Raw genomic sequence first — 18,711 nt, forward strand, 5'->3', positions numbered from 1 at the left:
AAAGTTATAATTTGGGCAGGACAAAAATAAGTTTTAGCATAATCTGAAATAAAACAAAATGTTAATGTTAGTTTGGTGCAGATTAGTGGAAAAGCCTGCCAGGAAAGCTTTCATGGCATAGGAACAGCCACTGCTGAGACTGCTACTGCTCCCTGGAACTGAAGAACTGCCAAGCAGGAAAAAGCATATACAACAGGCAGTGAAAAGGGCAGCAATATTTTAACAGGAGAATATTACAACACCAGCCATGCAAAGCACAAGTAAATTCATTAAGTCGGCACCATTGTTTTACAAGTTTAATTCAATCTCTTGTTTAAGTCTCTACAGATCTTCAAAATATACTAGAACCATATTAAAGAAATTTAAGAATAAATAAACACTCCATACCCTAGCCACAAATTGTCACATACAAAGAGAGCATAGCTAGAAAGAGATAAACATACCCAATAGTGTTATCCTTTGAGAGAATGGCAAGGAGACGTTCTCTCAATGGTTTTTCTAATGTTTCCATAGCATGATGCACAGTAGTCTTTGCAGCTTGAGGAATTTTATATTCGATATCAAAAGCATGGGATGGGAAGTCAATCTAAAAAAAAAGAAAAAAGGAAGAAAAATGAAAACTCCCCCTTCCAGCAACCTCAGATGTTTAGGCATCTGAACTCTTTAGTCCTACATGGGAACAGTTTTCAGATACTGTTTCCTGATTCTTTTTTTCCATCTCAATTCTTCTACATAACTATGATCCTTAAATGTGTGACAGGTGTATTGTTGCACAATCCAGTATTTGGAGTACTCCTCAGAAGGGAAGTGAGAATGCTTACAGCAGAGAACTATTAAAATCCACAGGAGTAATTTCAACCCAGCCACCAACTCCGACGATGTTTTGGGACTGCTAAGCCATGCCTAATAAGGTGCCTTCTCTTCTGAGAAATTTAGAATTTAGAATGAGAGGTGCTTTTGTTTGGGTCTAGACAACTCCCGTCTCAGCACACACTTCTATAGATTGCTTTCCAAAGACATTCTCTCTCAATACTGATAGCATGTACTACCCAGGAATCTCCAGTTTCTCTTACTTCAAAATAGTGCTTCAGTAACTGACCTGTATACACTTACAGCAACTTCCCATTCTTTGCCCTTAATGATTAGTAATCACAATTCTATACCAGCTTTCAAATATGACTTATGTCCCCAAAACATTAATTGATCTATTACCACTCTTATAAGAATTACAAGTCACAATATTAAACAAAACATAGTCAGATCAAGTCAGAATTATATATAACCTGCAATACTATTCTTTCCATATTTCCTTTCTTACTGGCCATCCCTGATGCAGGATGTGGATGTGAGGAGGTCCAGAGTTGCAAGAGCTTTGTCCCACAAGTTAACAATCTGAGAAAAAAGCACGTGCAGGTGTTAGTGTCACAGTCTGTTTACTTCAACAAAACATTAGTTGTTAAAATACTATTTGGAGAAGATCAATGGTCACTACAAGGAAACAATTCTGAAATATTAGTGTGGAATAGGAGGATAGTTGAAACCAAGTATGTGTTTCTACTGCACAGATAAGAATTTATCTTATGATGATCAAATCAACATTGGTGTTCAGAAAAGAACACAAGAAATCAAACTGTGCTAGCCAATACAGTTCAGAGCTTAAAAAAGGGAATTATGTGTCAAATTGTTTTATTTCTTTCACTGGATGTCTTATATGTGCTTTAAGTCCTTTAAAATGCTGCATACAACTTTTAGGCAGCGGAACAAGTTCAGTGCTGAGCCAGCTAAATCAAGTGCTCCTTTATTTATTAAGGGAGAAAATGAATACTTCTGCCACTGAGGAATACACTGAACACACCCCCTTTTACCCTCTCAGAAATAAGGCATATATAGCTGCCATATACAGGCCGTTCAGTAAACCCCGGCGCAACACATTCTATTGTAGTGCTCTGCATAAACAGAAAATACCATTTTCTCCCCAAACTACTATGAGAACATCATGCAGCATGTAGACAAGATGAATTTGCAATTCAAATCAAAACAAAAGCTGTTTTCAATCAAATACTGGGAAATAAGATATTTAGATGGGAGACTGAAATGCAACATTTAAACAGAAGGCTGAAATAAGTATCATTTATGAGAAAAAAATCCAAATTTCCATGGAAACTGAAAAGCTGCAAGCCATCTTCGCAATGCAGGAAAGCCTGAATTCTTAAGCACCCCCAAGCTGTTGGAATCATCAGCATAAAAAGAGGAAGCTGAACAAGTACAGCCATATCTAGAACCAGAGGACGCAAACCATACGGAACAGACATAAGCAATACATAGAAGTAACTGTCCAGGAAAGACTTGGCTGTCTTTCTGCAGCCTTTGTTGACAATTAGATAATTTAAGCTTCCAGTAAGACCTAGAAGTCAGAAGCATGTACAAATAGGAAACATTAAGCATAAATCCTGAAGGTATTTTGCAATGGTGTGATCATTTCTGCAACATCATGCCTAATTCTGGCATCTGTGGTTCAAGTCTATTGGTTAATGTTTCATTGAATAGCTACCAAAGCGATAAGCACTTGGGAATAGACTTTGTAATGAAAGCTTCAAGGACAAGGCAACTTGAACAAATCCAGGAGCACTTCACTGAGGGAAGTTACAGTAGGTTTTTCATTCTTAGTGAAAAGGGTATAACAGCATCCAGCAGCTGTACTTGAAGGAAGGCCACATTATTCTTTTGACCCACATTACTGTGAAGGTCTCCTGTGAATAAAGCCATTTTCATCCAAACAATATTCAACTTCCTCCAGCAGGTAAGTTTTTTCAGCCAGTTAGATGGAAATACAACAACACAGGACCATGTTTTATACTCTGTTTAAAGGAAGATATTATTTCTTTACCAATATAGTTTACAATTCTTATACTTATCATGGTCTACTACATTCTGTGGCAGAGAAGCAGCTTCTATAGTTAAGGAAGTGTATCAAACTTGAGTTTTAGAGTAAATCATATTAATAATCTTACCCGTATTTTGGATACTTACTGCCTAAAATCAAAAAGAGGTAGAGAAACCTGACCCAAAATTTCTGGGCCCTTTCTCTGCTTATTGGAGTCAGGAGAACTCCCACTATTTTGATTCAGGATTCCAAATAAAGTCAGACATAAGACTGATTCCAAAGGCAGCTGTGAAATCTGGATGGGGAAAATGATCCTGTGAAATAAAAGTATTAAAAATAAGTCAGTCAGATGAAAGACAGTTGTTAGTAAGTTACAGCCTTATCCATAGAAAACACTGATGCCTCTTGCTTTCAAGAAGTTAATTAACACTGAAGAACAACTGTTAAGTTTCCATGCAATTACATTTCACACATCTGCACTGTAGCCAGATTTGGAACAACCCTTTTAAATCTTTGTCTATTAAATCACCTTCCTTACACAGAACTGCACTGTCCAGCGTAACCAGTCTTCCCAGTCTGCTCAGTAGTAGGACACACACAGTTCTACATTAGCTGCCTCCTAATCTCTCAGATTTAAAAATCAACTGGCAATAGTCTCCCATCCAAATGAAAAAATCTATTAAGAACTACTGAAATCTAAATTCAAACGACACAAAACCAGAACCCAAAAAGAAAGCAGCTGATTATACACCTCACTACGCAACTCAAACTCAGATTTTTGTTGACACTGTTTTTTTGCTTAAATAAACCAGAACCCAAAAAGAAAGCAGCTGAGGATTATACACCTCACTACACAACTCAAACTCAAATTTTTGTTGACACTGTTTTTTTGCTTAAAATGTTCTTTAAGTTTGATTTTTCTGTGACACATCAAAGTGTCATTCTAAAAGTTATCACAGTGTATTACTAAGCTACTTACACTATGAAACACTACAACTATATCAACCAGCTTATAAGGAATCTAACATATCTTTCACTGTAATATATGCCACCAAAAGATCTGATAATTAATCCCTTGCATCATCAGAAAAGAAAAGATAGTTTGAGAAGTTTGATTTTTCTGTGACACATCAATGTGTCATTCTAAAAGTTATCACAGTGTATTACTAAGCTACTTACACTATGAAACACTACAACTATATCAACCAGCTTATAAGGAATCTAACATATCTTTCACTGTAATATATGCCACCAAAAGATCTGATAATTAATCCCTTGCATCATCAGAAAAGAAAAGATAGTTTGAGTACTCTCTGAAGGCAGGTATTCTAGAACCGAAAACTCTCATTCCTGGTCTGAAATAATTTGTCACCGTGGACTTTCAGGGTACTACTCAGGGTTTATCTCTGACCTTTAAAAATAGTCAGGAAAATTGTTATAGGGCAACATGGAGCTCACCTGACGCTCCAGCGATAACAGGCTGCCTGATTAACTATTAAGTGGGAAAGAACAAGCTGTGCATAGATAATGAAAAATATTTTCCTCTCTCAGTTATCAAATATCACCCACCATCCTCTCCATATTTCTTCTCTGCATGCCCTTCCTTCTTCCTTTCTACCATCTTCCCCTGGCCCACATAGGGAAACTGAAGTTTAGAAATTGTTACAGGGCAACACGGAGCTCACCTGATGCTCCAGCGGTAACAGGCTGCCTGATAACTATTAAGTGGGAAAGAGCAAGCTGTGCATAGATAATGAAAAATATTTTCCTCTCTCAGTTATCAAATATCACCCACCATCCTCTCCATATTTCTCTGCATGCCCTTCCTTCTTCCTTTCTACCATCTTCCCCTGGCCCACATAGGGAAACTGAAGTTTAGCAGGTAAACCACACATTCTCATATGCTGTAGACACATACTCTTAAGCACTTATGTATCCGCTCTCTTCATAGAAATAATCCTAAATTCAATTTTTAAATTCAGATACAAAGTTGTTACAGTGTATTTGGAACAAAAAAACTATTCAGCATTAATGTTAGTAAAAGCAAGTTCTTCTACTCCCCATGTACATAATTTGAGCACTGCTTATAAGCAAGCTTTATTCATCCTTTAAGCAGCACAAGCTGTTCCCATTACATGGAATGCTATGACCTTCCCAACTCCTTATAACTGTATACTACAAACACATTAGCACAGGGCACTTGTCCAGCATTTCCATTCTCACTTTTAAAATGAGTAGTGAAATACAGTTTAGAAAAATATTTCTAATTTTGGTCAATAAGTCTCACACATTGTTCTTTCAGGACTTCAAATGGAATCAGAAGCAAGAGTTGCTTAAATGACTGTGTTCAGCAGCTAGCTAGGTAGGTACTAGCTAAAACAAAATAATGAGTTTTAATGTGCCAAAGTCACTTACAGTTCATCCCATTTAATCAAGTAGAAGAAGTTCTTGTATGTGCCAACCTTCTTGGACTGAATAGGTTTAAACAGATCTTTTCCATTATGGGTCAGAGAACAAATCAAGTAGTACTTTTCATAACTGGACAAGGAAAAGAAAGTATGTTAAACAACAATAAAAAAAAATCTATAAAAGGAAGACTTTTACAATCAGTAAGTTACTCACTTTGATACCCAACCAGGAGAAATTCCATGAGCAGCAAATATTGTGAACTGGAGATGTTCTGTGGCAGTCCGTGCTTCCTTGGTACTCTTGCTATCTTTTGGAGAAGTTGCTGCAGAGCTGCTACATGAATTCATGTGGAGTTGCAGGAGAGCCTCAACTGCTCTTGTTAACTGCTCTATACTCACTTTCACAGGGTTTTCAGGCTGCAGTGAACCTAAATTATAATTTATCCTTAATGTATATCTTCCTAAAACAGCTATCTGGAAGCAGTTTTTAAATAAAATTGAAAAACTTTACTCACCAGATGAGCTCTTGCTAGTGTCATCGCCATTTTTTAAGGATACCTACACAGGAAAGTTAGAGCAAATTTCAATACCAATAAATCCATTAATTCTCCATTGCTCTGAAGTATCTTGTACAGAAATTATGCAACATCTGAGTTGGGCCCATATTTGCCTTTATGTAACACATCTTTTTACTCGAAGTTCTTCAAGAGTTAATTGACAGTATCACAATTGCCATATCACGCACCACCTATTCATCAACTTCAAAAGCTCAGGTTTTGTCAAGTCACAACTATTTTGATAGGCTTTATGAACTCCTAAAAGGCACGATAGATTGGAATATTACTCAGGATACTATAACTTCTGAGTAGAGATAACACTTGGTCGGGGCTGTTATGGATGAAAGCAGAAGCTGTTAGCTCTATTACACAATAATTTAAGTCTGAACAGCTGTTTTGTTCGTGGCATTTGTTAAGGTATCTTGCAGAGTTACTATAAATTTACTGAATAAAATAACGTTAACTGAGAAAAATGAAAGTACTGTCACTTCGTACTATCTGCTGAGTTTGCTTCTTGGTCTGCTCAAATGGAAGTCTAAACATGATACAGTATTACAGCAATGTCTAGTCTCAACAAGCACACTGTTGTAACCAACAGGTGACAAACAAATCATGGGAATTTACTCCCTTCTCATAAGAAAGGCTTTCATGCCATATTCAACTTCTGATAAAACTCGGACTTTTAAAGAAAACTGTCTGTGATTTAAAAACAAACCCCAGTATATTCCTAATACCAAAGAGAAAGTCTAAGAAGTTTGCCACAACTGCTGCAGAACAATGAAAACTCTGCTTACACTTGTAGTGTATTAATTGAGCATCTTGTCAACATTCAAGTTTTAACTACAAAAAACCCCTTCACATTCTTATAAAAAAACATGCAGAAACTTAGGGGGAAAAATAAAATAAAAAAATCACACACTTTTCCCCTTTCAGGAAAACAGACGTCTCCACCCTACTTGTCAAGTAGTCCAAGTACTTTGGATAACAGCATGCCAAACTGTTGGAACAGCACTATACAGGTAATTCTCTGCTTAGCAATCTACTGTTTTCTTATAGTTCTTGGCCACTTCTCCCAACCACAAAACAATTACTTCAAAATAAATAAATAAAAATCAACCAATAACTTACATAAGGTTTAGATGCAACCAGCTCCAGACTTCACACCAATTTAATTTCTGAAATCAATTCTATATGCCATCATATACATTGCCATTTAAGCCGATGTGCATCACCAGAGAATTGTAGGGCTTTACTGATAAAGAAGTACCTTATTCAAATTCTAGTGGGATAGCATTATTTTTGAAAGTTATTTTTACACTGTAATCTAATTAGGTCTACAGTTTTCTCCTATCAAAAAACAAATACTGAAGAAATATTTGATACACTGTACTTCACCAAGTTTTCTTCAAATGTCTTCTGCATTTCCCTGCAAGAATTTTAGTTCTTGTAACAACTATACTTATTTGGTCTGTGCATTTTGCAAGACTTCTGCTCAGTATTACAAATATATCACTGAACTGATGAAGCCAAAAGTTAATAGAAAGTCACATGAATTGCCACTCTAGTAAGGCAGCAGGACAACAGAAATAGCATTACAAGACTATTTAACTTTTTTATCTGCACACTTCTCCATTTAATGACTGTTTTTGACAACATGACTGGAGACTAATTTTGTTCATTGTAAGGCAGTTTTATCATCAAAATCTGTGCCATTTGAGAGATTTTACTTTTGTCCACATGCTCAGGAATGCAAGAGCATGAACTGTTAGAGTTTTAAGATGCTATTGCCATTCACATAAATACTGCACAGAAAATACAGGATGTGAATTCCTCCTTTAATCATAACTGCACCGACTTTAGAGGGCATGAGTTAGCTGTCAGTTCCCTCAGTCAGATTTAGTAGCATCTGCTGTGACACAGGTCTGTAGTTACAGAACCAGAAAACAGTATTTAAAAACTAAGTTTTAAAAAGTCACTATTTAAAACAGGGAAGGATTCCAAGAGCAAATGATTAATGCATTAACAGCAAAGCGATATTAATATAAATGGAACCTATCAGGTAACATAAAAAAAATACCAAACAACATAACACTGATTGAACTGTTGCTGGTATTGGCAAGGATCAAAGAGTGCGAAATGTTTTTTTATCAGAGTTAAAAACCATACCTCAGAATGCAATTTATAATGTGAAAGTTTACCTCGGCATTTTTAGTCCTTGGAAGATTAACAGCCCTCCTCAGCTTCTTTACTGATTCTGTTATTGCAGGAGTCTCTACACAATCCAATGTAGAACAGATTTTTCTGACAGTCTTAATTATGTGATCTACTGCTTTATGCTGGTTCTAATAAGGAATGTATGAGAGAAGAGATTGATCTGATCACAATTGTGAAACCCAGTATTGCTTTAATTTTTTTTTAAAGAATTGCCAAGAAAATTTCATTATGTGATGCATATTTCAATAACATTAAACTGTGGTAGAAATTTGATTAAACAAAAACCTCAGTATTGAGAACTAGCTCAGTTATCAATGCCAAAAACATGGAGTAGTATGGAGTCTATAATGGTGTCGCAGAAAACATTAGGAGGTTTCCAATCAATCTTCTATAAGCTGTGAGCAGACATATTTTCTATGAGATATTAAGCTCAAATTCCCTCATGGTATTAAAAAAAGAGTAGTTGAAAAAAGGCCATTCAATTAGTGTGAGGAAGGAATGCTAAAGCAAGTGTTTCCATTTCAGCCCTCTTAAAACAAACATATAGGTTCAAATTACACTCACACTATGGTATAGCTTCCATAATAGAACTTTATATTTTTAACTTCACTTTAACATACTTTTGAAAAAAGTTTGTTGCAACTTTTGCCTTAAATATTATTTAATATAAATGGTTCTTCCAGTTGAAGGAATTGCAAACTGCCATCTTGGAGAAAGAAAGGAAGGGGGGCTGCATGCTTAACAGGAATCTTTTTTCAGAGGAATAGATCAGCTTCTTATCAAATAATGAAAACGCTGATAAGCTGCTTAAGACAAAGTTAAGATGCTCCTAATATTCCTTTCCTTCTTCTCTTCAAATACAAAAAAAGCCACTTAAATCTAAATTATCCTAGGCTTCTTGGGTTTTGTTTTTTTAATATAACCAAAGTCTTTTTAACTGTATACTTTTTAAAGGCTTAATGCACAGGTTTCTTTCAGAATCACTTATGAGCACTTACAACTAAATAAGAAGGATTAGTGCAATATCTTCTTGGTAAGATATAAACCGATTCCCAACCCTCACCCACCCCCTGACATATTCTCATGACCTTCCTACAAATGGATACCAAAGAAGCCATTTGAATGCAAAAGTTAGATTGTGAACTACCTGGCAACAATTAACTTCATCCTCGTAAGAAAATAACTATAGAAGCCAGAGGATTGTGAACTGCCTGGCAACAATTAACTTCACCCTCGTAAGAAAATAACTATAGAAGCCAGAAGATATTGTAAATATTTAAGCCATACTTTCACAGCTAACACTTTGAAGGTAACAGCTGTTTTGACACATGAAAAGCAAAATCTCCCCTGCTGTTTTCCTCACAGGCTCTCAAATTAATTTTGATAAAAAGACAATACATAAAAAACTGTCCAACGATGTGAAAACAAAGGCTATGTACAGGTTATTTATGGATTACTTTACCCTGTTTCACTTTGATTAGCAAGCTTCAGCTACTGAATATGCACAGGAATACAGGAAGTAAAAACTTTCAAATGCAACAACTGCTGATATATGGACCTAATCATCATCACCTACAAGCTACATCTCCCATCCTCAAGAAGACTGTAGAAAGAGTAGAACATAAGTCTGAGCCGAGATGTTTTGCATTCCTCACCTCAGCCTGTGAAATCACAGTTAAACAAGCAAGCTGAAGCAGCTGCAAGAGCACAGCAACAAAAACACCACCGTATGAAGAAGCGGTAATATCTCACTATTCTACAAAAGGATTGTGTTCAAAACCACCCTTGAGAACGTGGTGAATCACCACCAAGGGAATCAAATAACATTAAGGGACTATGTAAATAGTGGACATCAGCTTTTTCAGACCTGCATTCCTGGAGAGGCAAACAAATGTAGTGGAAAAGTGTTGTAACTAAGTAATCCATTTCAAGACTGCTTAAGAAACAGTTACCTACTGTTTAAGAATTTAAGTCTCCAAGTTGCATTACTATCAGGAGTTAAACTAAGCTTCTCCTTTCAGAAATGAGTAAAGCAGGTGATCTTCAGCTAGCTTTTGCATTTGTGAAATCACTCCAAACTACTTCACATGGAAGCTGTTTTAAGCTACCTATCGTACACCAAAATGGCTTTGAGAGTGTATTGTAAATTAATCCAATAGTGCAGAATAAGATGTTATTACACTTCGTGTAAAACTTACTTGTATGTTCTGAGCATGCTTCAGTTATAACTCCTATTGTACACAACAGTTACTGCTCACTTTTGTGTAGATTTTTATGTTATTCACAGCTGACAACAACTGACATAGTCAGGATTCAGACTTTTTCCTTATCCCCCTAAACTAATCTCTTCCAGCATTTTTTTGAGGAAAAGGTTATTTTGCACCCCAGGACTTGGAAGATACATTTCTAGTTGTGAAGATCAGATAACAATTAGTTGTCAAGAAAAGCTAGGAAGAAAGGCAATCTAAAAATCCACAAGCCCAAATTTACATTTGACAGCTTGTTCAGATCTCAGTTTCCCCAAGAATACCTGCAAGTCTTTTTTCCAACTACTGCATTAGTAAAGTTCAGCAATAATTTACAATGACCTTACCTCATTTTTAAGAGCTATGTGAACTTGCTTGTGATACACATCAAGAAGCTCTTCAATGGAAGACCTGCAAGAAATAGCAGTTATTGAATACAAATGCAATAGTATAACATACCCTTGGTCAGAAATTCAGCAGTGGGATTAATTACTAAGATAACCACAAAACATTACCTTATAATAGGTTCTCTGAAAGGCTTTTCTACTTTGTAGAGGTGTTTGGTTAGATGTATGGGTGTTCTGTCATCATCTTCCTGCAATAAAGTATTAGACATTAAGTCCAGTTCTCACCTTCCTATAATTTGTAATATTGTTTTAGAATTTTCATTACTAATACCTGTGAAGTAGAAGGGGAAAGATACAAGGCGATCTCTTCAAAGGGGAAAAGAACTAATTAACGGTAGCCTATGAAAGGTGTACACATTGGGACAGGGGGAAGAGGGAAGAAAGAGCAATTAAGTGCCTAACTATGCAGATACCAGATATTCCTCCCTTCCTCTTTGATGGCCTGGTACATATCTACTAAACTTGGAAGCTGTTGTTAACTTTTATTTAACTCTGAAATTAGCTGCTTCTCTTTCAGTCCTCAAGTTTAGTCCAATGCTTGCATATTTTTTCCAGCTATAGCACTTGGTCTAATAAGAAAGATTACCCATATGATTTGCCTTGTGAAAATTCAGTATGTATTTCATTTCCTCTTAGTATAAGAGAATATAATTCCCAACACCCAGCAGACATCCCAATTCATTAATCACACAAAAAGGTTATACCTCAAATCCACCAACTCTGATGCAAGCCCCCAGCCTCTTGAAGATTTACATTGCTGCTGCAGTTTAGGAGGTACTTACTGTTCGGGCCAGATCTCTGCATATTACACTATGGGTCAAGAGCTGCAGTTTGATTTCAGTATCCCACTTCCGACAGTTCTGAATATATTCATGACTTCCTATGCAGTGTTTACTGTTAAACAAAAGAAAGCTATAGTTACACCAAAAATATGCAGTGTTTTTAAAAAAAACTCACATGGAATATTTAAGGCAACCTGTTGGCTCAAAATAAAGACATAGTGAATCAACCTCCACAGCGTACTTCTTGATCTGACTTTTACTACAGATAACTATACTTTTGTTAAAACTCTTAACTACTGTGGCTAACATTGAAACCAAATTTGTAACCCAGAAGACTAACGAGGATTTGTGAAACATTAGTTTTGGGGGAAAAAAAAAAACCCAGATAATTTCAGATCACTAGAGATCATCAGTAGATTTTTTTTTCCCTGGTTGCTGGGATTTGAAGAGCAGCTGAAAACTACAACATCCATCTACAGAAATGCTCTAAAAATCTGAATCTGAAAAAAAACTGTGTTCAACACAACAGATGGCAGATTAGAACAGTTCTCTAGGAAGCTGCTGAGAACCTACTTTGCTGTATCCCAGAGCAACTCCTGATCTTTGTGCGAAACGTGACTCTATGTTTTTAAGAATCCTGCTTTCACATATTTAATCATTAAAGATATACTTGCCAGCAACCGTGCCATGAAAAATCATGAAGTTAAATATTAACGAAAAAGAGTGTGCTTACTTCTGTAAAACTTCTTCTTGGCCACAGACTTTCAGGATATAGCTGCTAATGTCCACTTCATTCAAGTCATCATGCACCCAGCAAAGTGCCTGCATTATTATAAGCTCAACAGGGGAACTCACTGTTTAAAAAAATTACATCTAAAAGTTAAATATAAATCTATAGCAAGTGATATTAACCATTGTTCACTCAAACTGTAGTTATTTAATGAAATCTATTTTTATACTTGTAAGGAAGACTTATGTTTCCTTAATCTCCTAAATTTCATCATTTGAGATCTTCACTTTTTTTCCGCAAAAAAGACATCTTATAAAACCTGTCTGTAGTTTAAGAAATCAATAAATCCTTTTAAAATTAGGATACAGTATAGTCACTTGAACAAAAGGACAAAAATAGTGTACAATCTGTTTTCCAGTTTTTGAGGATAGTAATTTTTTTTTTTAATTATGAAATTGCCTTATTTAGCAAGGACTTCAAATAGGTAAGTGAACCCAGAGCTGCTTAAAGTTTAAAAATCATTATCTGAAGAGTTGGAACTTCTCTACTTGTTCTGCCTTTGAGGAAGCAAGTGTCAGCTACAGCAGAGGCAAATCCTGCTGAATTTTTTTATTTTTCCTTTCATTTGTCTAGGGCAGTTTTCACATTGTACAGATCGGATCTTGGTAAGCATCACCAAGCCTTTGCAAATAGGCTCCAAATGCTTTTTTGAAAAGTCTTTCTCCTCCACTCAGCAACTACAGAGCAAAAGAAATAATCCCAGTCAAACCCAGAAACCATTCCCGTACAGCCACAGCCACCAGCTGTCACTGGCTGTACCAAATGTTTTCTACATCTCCCTCCCTAGTTTGTGATCTTCTCTAAATCATTTGCAAACAATATGACTAAGTGCTTCAAAAATCTGCAAAACACACCATATAAAAGCATTTTATTTTGTCATCACTACCTCAAGAGTGGTTTTTTTTCCCCCTCCAGGGACTTTCTTAATTTTTCTGAATCTTCTTTTTCTTAAGAAATGTTACTACAATGGTGGATAGAGAGAGGTAATACCACAAGAATATTTTCCACAAGATAATGCAAATGCTTCATTTCATTCACAGATGACTAATTATTACAGGCACAGAGGTATTTGATAGCATAGGAAGAATGAGCATATCGAATTCAAGAACAAGGAATGATGTGAAGTCTGAATTCGGAAACCCTATTTACCTCATTATTAAGGCTATTTAGCTTATTATTAACCTAGAGTGAGCCTGCTGCACTACCATTAACAGAGAATATGGCGGTTGATATAGGAAAAAAAAGATTCAGGAATGGTTCATGGGCTATAGTCACAAGCTGAATTGGTGAAGGTCTGCCAGTCCTGCAAAGCCTAGCGGAGCAATGCAAAGATAATGTTAGCACCTTCCCCCCACCCTACATCTTAGTGAGAGACATTTATTCTTTCTGACACACAATGATGGCTCAGGTAGACTTGTAATTCCACATAAAGTCTAATATGTTAGCAACTTCCCCCCACCCTAGTGAGACATTTATTCTTTCTGACACACAATGATGGCTCTATGTGGAATTACAAGTCTACCTAAGTCTAATAAACCAATGAAAAAAGTGGGGTATACCCAAACAAGCTCTAAAGTTCATCTGATTCCCTCCTGGGTCCTTTCTGCACAGCGAGTCATCAGAACACTGAAAGGCTGCCATTAGGTAGACTTGTAATTCCACATAAAGTCTAATAAACCAATGCAAAAATGAACAGATATACCCAAACAAGCTCTGAAGTTCATCTGATTACCTCCTGGGTCCTTTCTGCACAGGGAGTCATCAGAACACTGAAAGGCTGCCATTCCTTCTGAGCAGGACTGAAAGCTACACTAGAGTAGTTCTAGCATTAGGATGCTAAGGTATGCAGCAATTTAACCAAGAACAGAAGGAATTAAAGGAAGAGAAGAATTTAAATACACCTATTACTAGTCACAGTACGAGCTACAGATACCTATCTTTCACTAGCTATGGAAGATAAGTAGTTCAACAGTGATTAGTTTCGGCATCAGAAAAAAAGGAATCGAGCAGAAAGCACAAAGAATAAGATACACGGGGCTAGAATGCAAAACACATTCCAAGGTATTCACAAAACTTCTAGAAATAAAGGGCTGAAGCCACAACGCTTTAGTTACACTACTAAAGCCTTTTGCAGGAAAGGATTAAGCCCGTAATATTAGGAAAGGGTAATTTTAAGGATGAAGAATAGAAACCCTTCCTAGGCTACATTTACAGTCCACCTCATTTCTTAACAAGAGAGTATTAAATCACAGCAGAGTAACTATAAGGCCCAGCAAATTAATATAGAATGAAAATACTTCTGCATTGAGAGCTTGTTTTCCAATAGAGCAACTTCTTCTCTTCTGAGAACAACCAACTCTAATGCATCTACGTTGTTCCAGATATATGATTAAGAAAATGATGTAAAAAAGCACCACAGCACAGATCCACTAGCAGATGACGCAGTCTGGGAATGGGAACCCTCACAAGGACTAAGAGACTACAGCACTATACAGGCTAAAAAGTAAGTTGCTGAGTTATTTTATGAACAAGAACTGCCAGACATTGACAGCATTCAGAGTTACAGCCATTAATACAAACATGCTGTGCGGACTGGACTACAGAGAATATATTATGCACAAGAACAAGGTAAATCTAAAAGTTACACCCCAAACTAATACTCCTGGTTACTCAAAAAAGCAGGCCAGCTAGTTTTGGCACATCAAGACAGTATTAGCTTAGTGTTTGTGTTCATAAGCATATATAGAAGTATTACATAATTTCAGTATTTATTCCTATTTCCTAACAGCAATTTGTTTGAATTTTTAAAGAACCTGGAAGACTTTAAACACAGGTTAAAATGTCAAAATTAAAAAATTAAATTAAAAGATAAGAATCTCAGTCCTAGTGTCGTTGCCCCCTCAATTACCATAAAGTAGGTCGAATTCTTGAAAAACTGTTTTAACATTCCCAGCTGCACATACAATAGCACTTCTGGCTTGCTTGGCTTTCCTTTTTTAGAAAAAAATTCACTTTGTCAGCTTCTAAATATTTTCTGATGGAGGCACTGACCCAATATTAGGTTTTTTCTTCGTTACCTTGTCCACATTCCCCACAAGCAATCGATGCACCTGAGACCCAGGGACTGCAAAAACTGAAAGCCATTAGCCTAGACTGAGTGTACAGCCGTAACCCACCATTCTAAGTCTTACAAGCAAACTCCAATTTAAAAAGCAGAAACATACCATCACATGTAAAAGTTACTGGTTGCTGGAATTCTTCGATTTCTATAGAAACCTTGATACTGGCACTCTCCCCACTTATATTTCTTTGCAGCATGACTGGACTCAGCACAAAGCCTGGATTTGTTTGCTGATTAGTATAAGGAAACTTGGTCCTCAATCTGAAAGTAGAGAAGGATTATGAAACATTGCAATGGATAAGTCTAAGACTAAAGCAAAATAACATTGTAATAACCGCAAGCCACAACAGTAAAGACTACCTTTTGCTCTTTACCTAAATTGTATGTACAAAACACCATTTAATTTTTCTACTCTCAACAGAACACTGTCCACAATAATTATATAAGCAGTACTTAGTGGGGGGAAAACCTAGCTTATAATTAGGCAGGTTTTCCATGTAGCTTAAAATAAATAGGTCAATGCTTACAGGACATAGCCAGCTTCTGTACAAGCTAAACTCTAAAACAGTTTTTAAAAAGGCTAATCCATGGCATTTGCTAAAAATATTAAAAAAGGGTAATTTGTTTTATGTACAAAACACCACAAAACTTTGCACATGTTTTAATTTTTGGAAGTCTAATCTGATACTATGCAGAAGGCAGTTATTGCAAGTTGTAGAAACTGAGAAAGAGGCCTAAATGAAGGGAAAGGCTTTTCTTCAGGACAAACAGTATAAACATCCACTTGGTAATGAATGGACAGTACTGTGATAACTGCTTTTTATTTTCTGCTACTTAACATAGATAAAATAGTTTAACCTTAATCGTCTGCTAACATTAAAGTAATATTATAGATTAAGATGATAACTCATCTATAATGGTTACTTATTTCATCATCTTGATTCCCGACAATAGCACAAATGGGGGAAAAAATAAAGGAAACCCTCTAGCAAGAGTTGTCCAAAGTCCATCAGCATTTTAAGCACTGGGTCTTGAAAGAAAGGGCAACAATTAGATTTGACTAGAAACTGTTGCAACAAGCCTATTTTACGTGAGCTTTGTCTCAACGTTGTTCATCACTAAGTTTCACAGATATACAACTCTTCATTGTTTTTATGGAGTTTGTTTTATATTTCATAAATGTTCCTGTTTAAAAAAGTATCTGTTATCCTTCAAAGATCCCTATTTCCCCCATTATTTCTTGGATTTTGATCTTGAGAGGAAAAAAGGGAAGACTTAGTTTGTCTTCTCTAGGAAAAAAGCATTAAAAATATCTAATTAAATTGTGACAGTAAGCAAAAAACCAGAAGGAGCATTCTAGGCTATCAACTCCCATCTTCTTTGGTATCACCTTTAAGAAACTTCACCACCTGATGAAAGCAGGAACAACTTTGAAGGTTTTATTTGTTACAGAATTCCAGTTGTGGAAGCAACAAAAATTAGAGCATTTAAGGGTTAGAAAGCCACTGAGCGACAGATTTAGTTAGGTGCATCAACTAAGAAATAAAGACTCCAAATTATGTCAAAAGAAACTGTATTAAAAAAATAGAGAAACCAAGGAGACACAGATATATGGAGACACAGAAAAACAGTTTGAGGACAAAAAAGTATTACAAAAACAAGGAAAAAAGTGACAGGAAAGTCACAGGGCCAAAAGAATAAAGAGAAGATACGATAATCCAAAAGCCTTAGTAATGAACACCTTAACAATCCTGTTGCAGTCTTGAAAAAAAACAAGACAAAACCAGGAAAAACTGGGATAAGAAAACGGTAAAGGACTCATACTGAAATCTGCCCCATAAGCAAAAAGTATAGGACTAGCCCTGTCAACCTAACTGAAAATGAGTTATTTAGGTTTTTTTTTTCCTTCTGAAAGCTAATTTGTGTTCAGTAATTTCTTACTTCGTAACTGCTTGAGAAAAAGCTGACAGTTCTTGATTCTGCCCTTCAATTTCTTGGAGAAGCACGTTTTCTGTCAGCATGCCAGTGGTCCCATTGTCTTTCTGCAACTCAAAGATAACACAATATTTAAACAGCTGCAAACATATTCCTATAGCCAGCAAAGCCATGTGTAGATGATAGCTTTTCAGGAGTCTGAAGTTTACTGTTAGTTTTACGTCTACTTCTATAAGGAGAAAAATGTATACCATCACTAAGTGGAAAAGTAAAGATTCACTGGACCAGTGACACCTTTAGAGACGGTAATTGATTTGACAGCATCATTACTTGTCAAGATTAAGTTGCAAGCACAACAGATCCTGAGCTCTCAGCAGTGACCTGTTGCATCATTTGTCAAGATTAAGTTGCAAGCACAACTGAGCTCTCAGCAGTGACCTGTTGCATCAGAATTTGGCTAGGTTTTGCTAAACCAGAGAAGGAAGACACACAAATGTTTTTTCCTCCACTTCTGCGATTCAGCCTTCAGTATAGTCCCAGAAAGAGCAATTACACATCAGTTCTGCCCAGGATTACTTTTTCCTCCTTTGGAGGAAAAGACAAATTGTACACTGGAAGGAAGGAAGTAGCATTCAGAACACTCAACTCAGAAAAAATCTCATGGTATCAACATCACTGCTGTTTTAATCCCTTATGCCATATGCACTCATCAGCTCCCAAAAATGTAAACCACAGTCTTTGAAGTATTCAACCTAAAAAACAATTGCTAAGAGAATGCACTTTTAAACAACAAACATGCCATATGCACTCAACAGCTTCCAAAAATGTAAACCGCAGTCTTTGAAGTATCCAACCTAAAAAAACACCTGCTAAGAGAATGCACTTTTAAACAACAAAATCCAATAAAATTAGAAAAAAACCCAAACAACCCACAAACAAAAACCTGGAGCAGTTTTTAATCCCAATCTGTTTCTGATCCAATTCACCATACAGCCATACGAGTGCTAGCGTAAGCAAAAAGCAGAGAGCAGCCGAACAACCAGCAGGGTTGAGGTGGAACTCAATTATCTGCAGGCTAACAGCCACCACCAGCCTGAAGCACTCATGAAACTTCAGCCAAATATTCCCTGGAATAAGTTGATCTTAAAAAGTTTGCTCATGTCCAACCTAGGACCATTGCACACAAAGGATAAAGCCTTCTGACCAGATACATTTTACATCCAGAGCTTTTTCAATGCTTATAGAATGCTTTAATCCACCCAGAAGTCCAGAAAAAAAAGCAGACTGCACTATAGATTTTTCTGAAAATCACGACTTATTCATAATTGAAATAGTGAATAACTATTTAACTAGTATGTGGGTTATTT

At 36.3% G+C, this 18,711-nt stretch overlaps 1 protein-coding gene across 1 annotated transcript in view; it reads right to left on the reverse strand.

Annotated features, from left to right (window-relative positions):
- Positions 1-17,867, reverse strand: part of PIK3C2A (phosphatidylinositol-4-phosphate 3-kinase, catalytic subunit type 2 alpha) — a gene marked incomplete at its 5' end in the record, with an annotated part of 31,712 nt that extends 13,845 nt beyond the window's left edge. Inside the window, 14 exons of the mRNA XM_010072764.1 lie at positions 444-586; positions 1,284-1,392; positions 3,031-3,198; positions 5,300-5,422; positions 5,507-5,720; positions 5,808-5,850; positions 8,048-8,191; positions 10,657-10,720; positions 10,825-10,904; positions 11,499-11,610; positions 12,232-12,352; positions 15,513-15,670; positions 17,351-17,457; positions 17,762-17,867. Coding sequence (XP_010071066.1) covers positions 444-586; positions 1,284-1,392; positions 3,031-3,198; positions 5,300-5,422; positions 5,507-5,720; positions 5,808-5,850; positions 8,048-8,191; positions 10,657-10,720; positions 10,825-10,904; positions 11,499-11,610; positions 12,232-12,352; positions 15,513-15,670; positions 17,351-17,457; positions 17,762-17,867 — 1,692 coding nt within the window. The remainder of the gene's footprint in view (positions 1-443; positions 587-1,283; positions 1,393-3,030; positions 3,199-5,299; positions 5,423-5,506; positions 5,721-5,807; positions 5,851-8,047; positions 8,192-10,656; positions 10,721-10,824; positions 10,905-11,498; positions 11,611-12,231; positions 12,353-15,512; positions 15,671-17,350; positions 17,458-17,761) is intronic.
- Positions 17,868-18,711: the final 844 nt, after the last annotated feature.

This window comes from Pterocles gutturalis, unplaced genomic scaffold (assembly GCF_000699245.1).
Source record: "Pterocles gutturalis isolate BGI_N339 unplaced genomic scaffold, ASM69924v1 scaffold30247, whole genome shotgun sequence".
NCBI lineage: Eukaryota > Metazoa > Chordata > Aves > Pterocliformes > Pteroclidae > Pterocles > Pterocles gutturalis.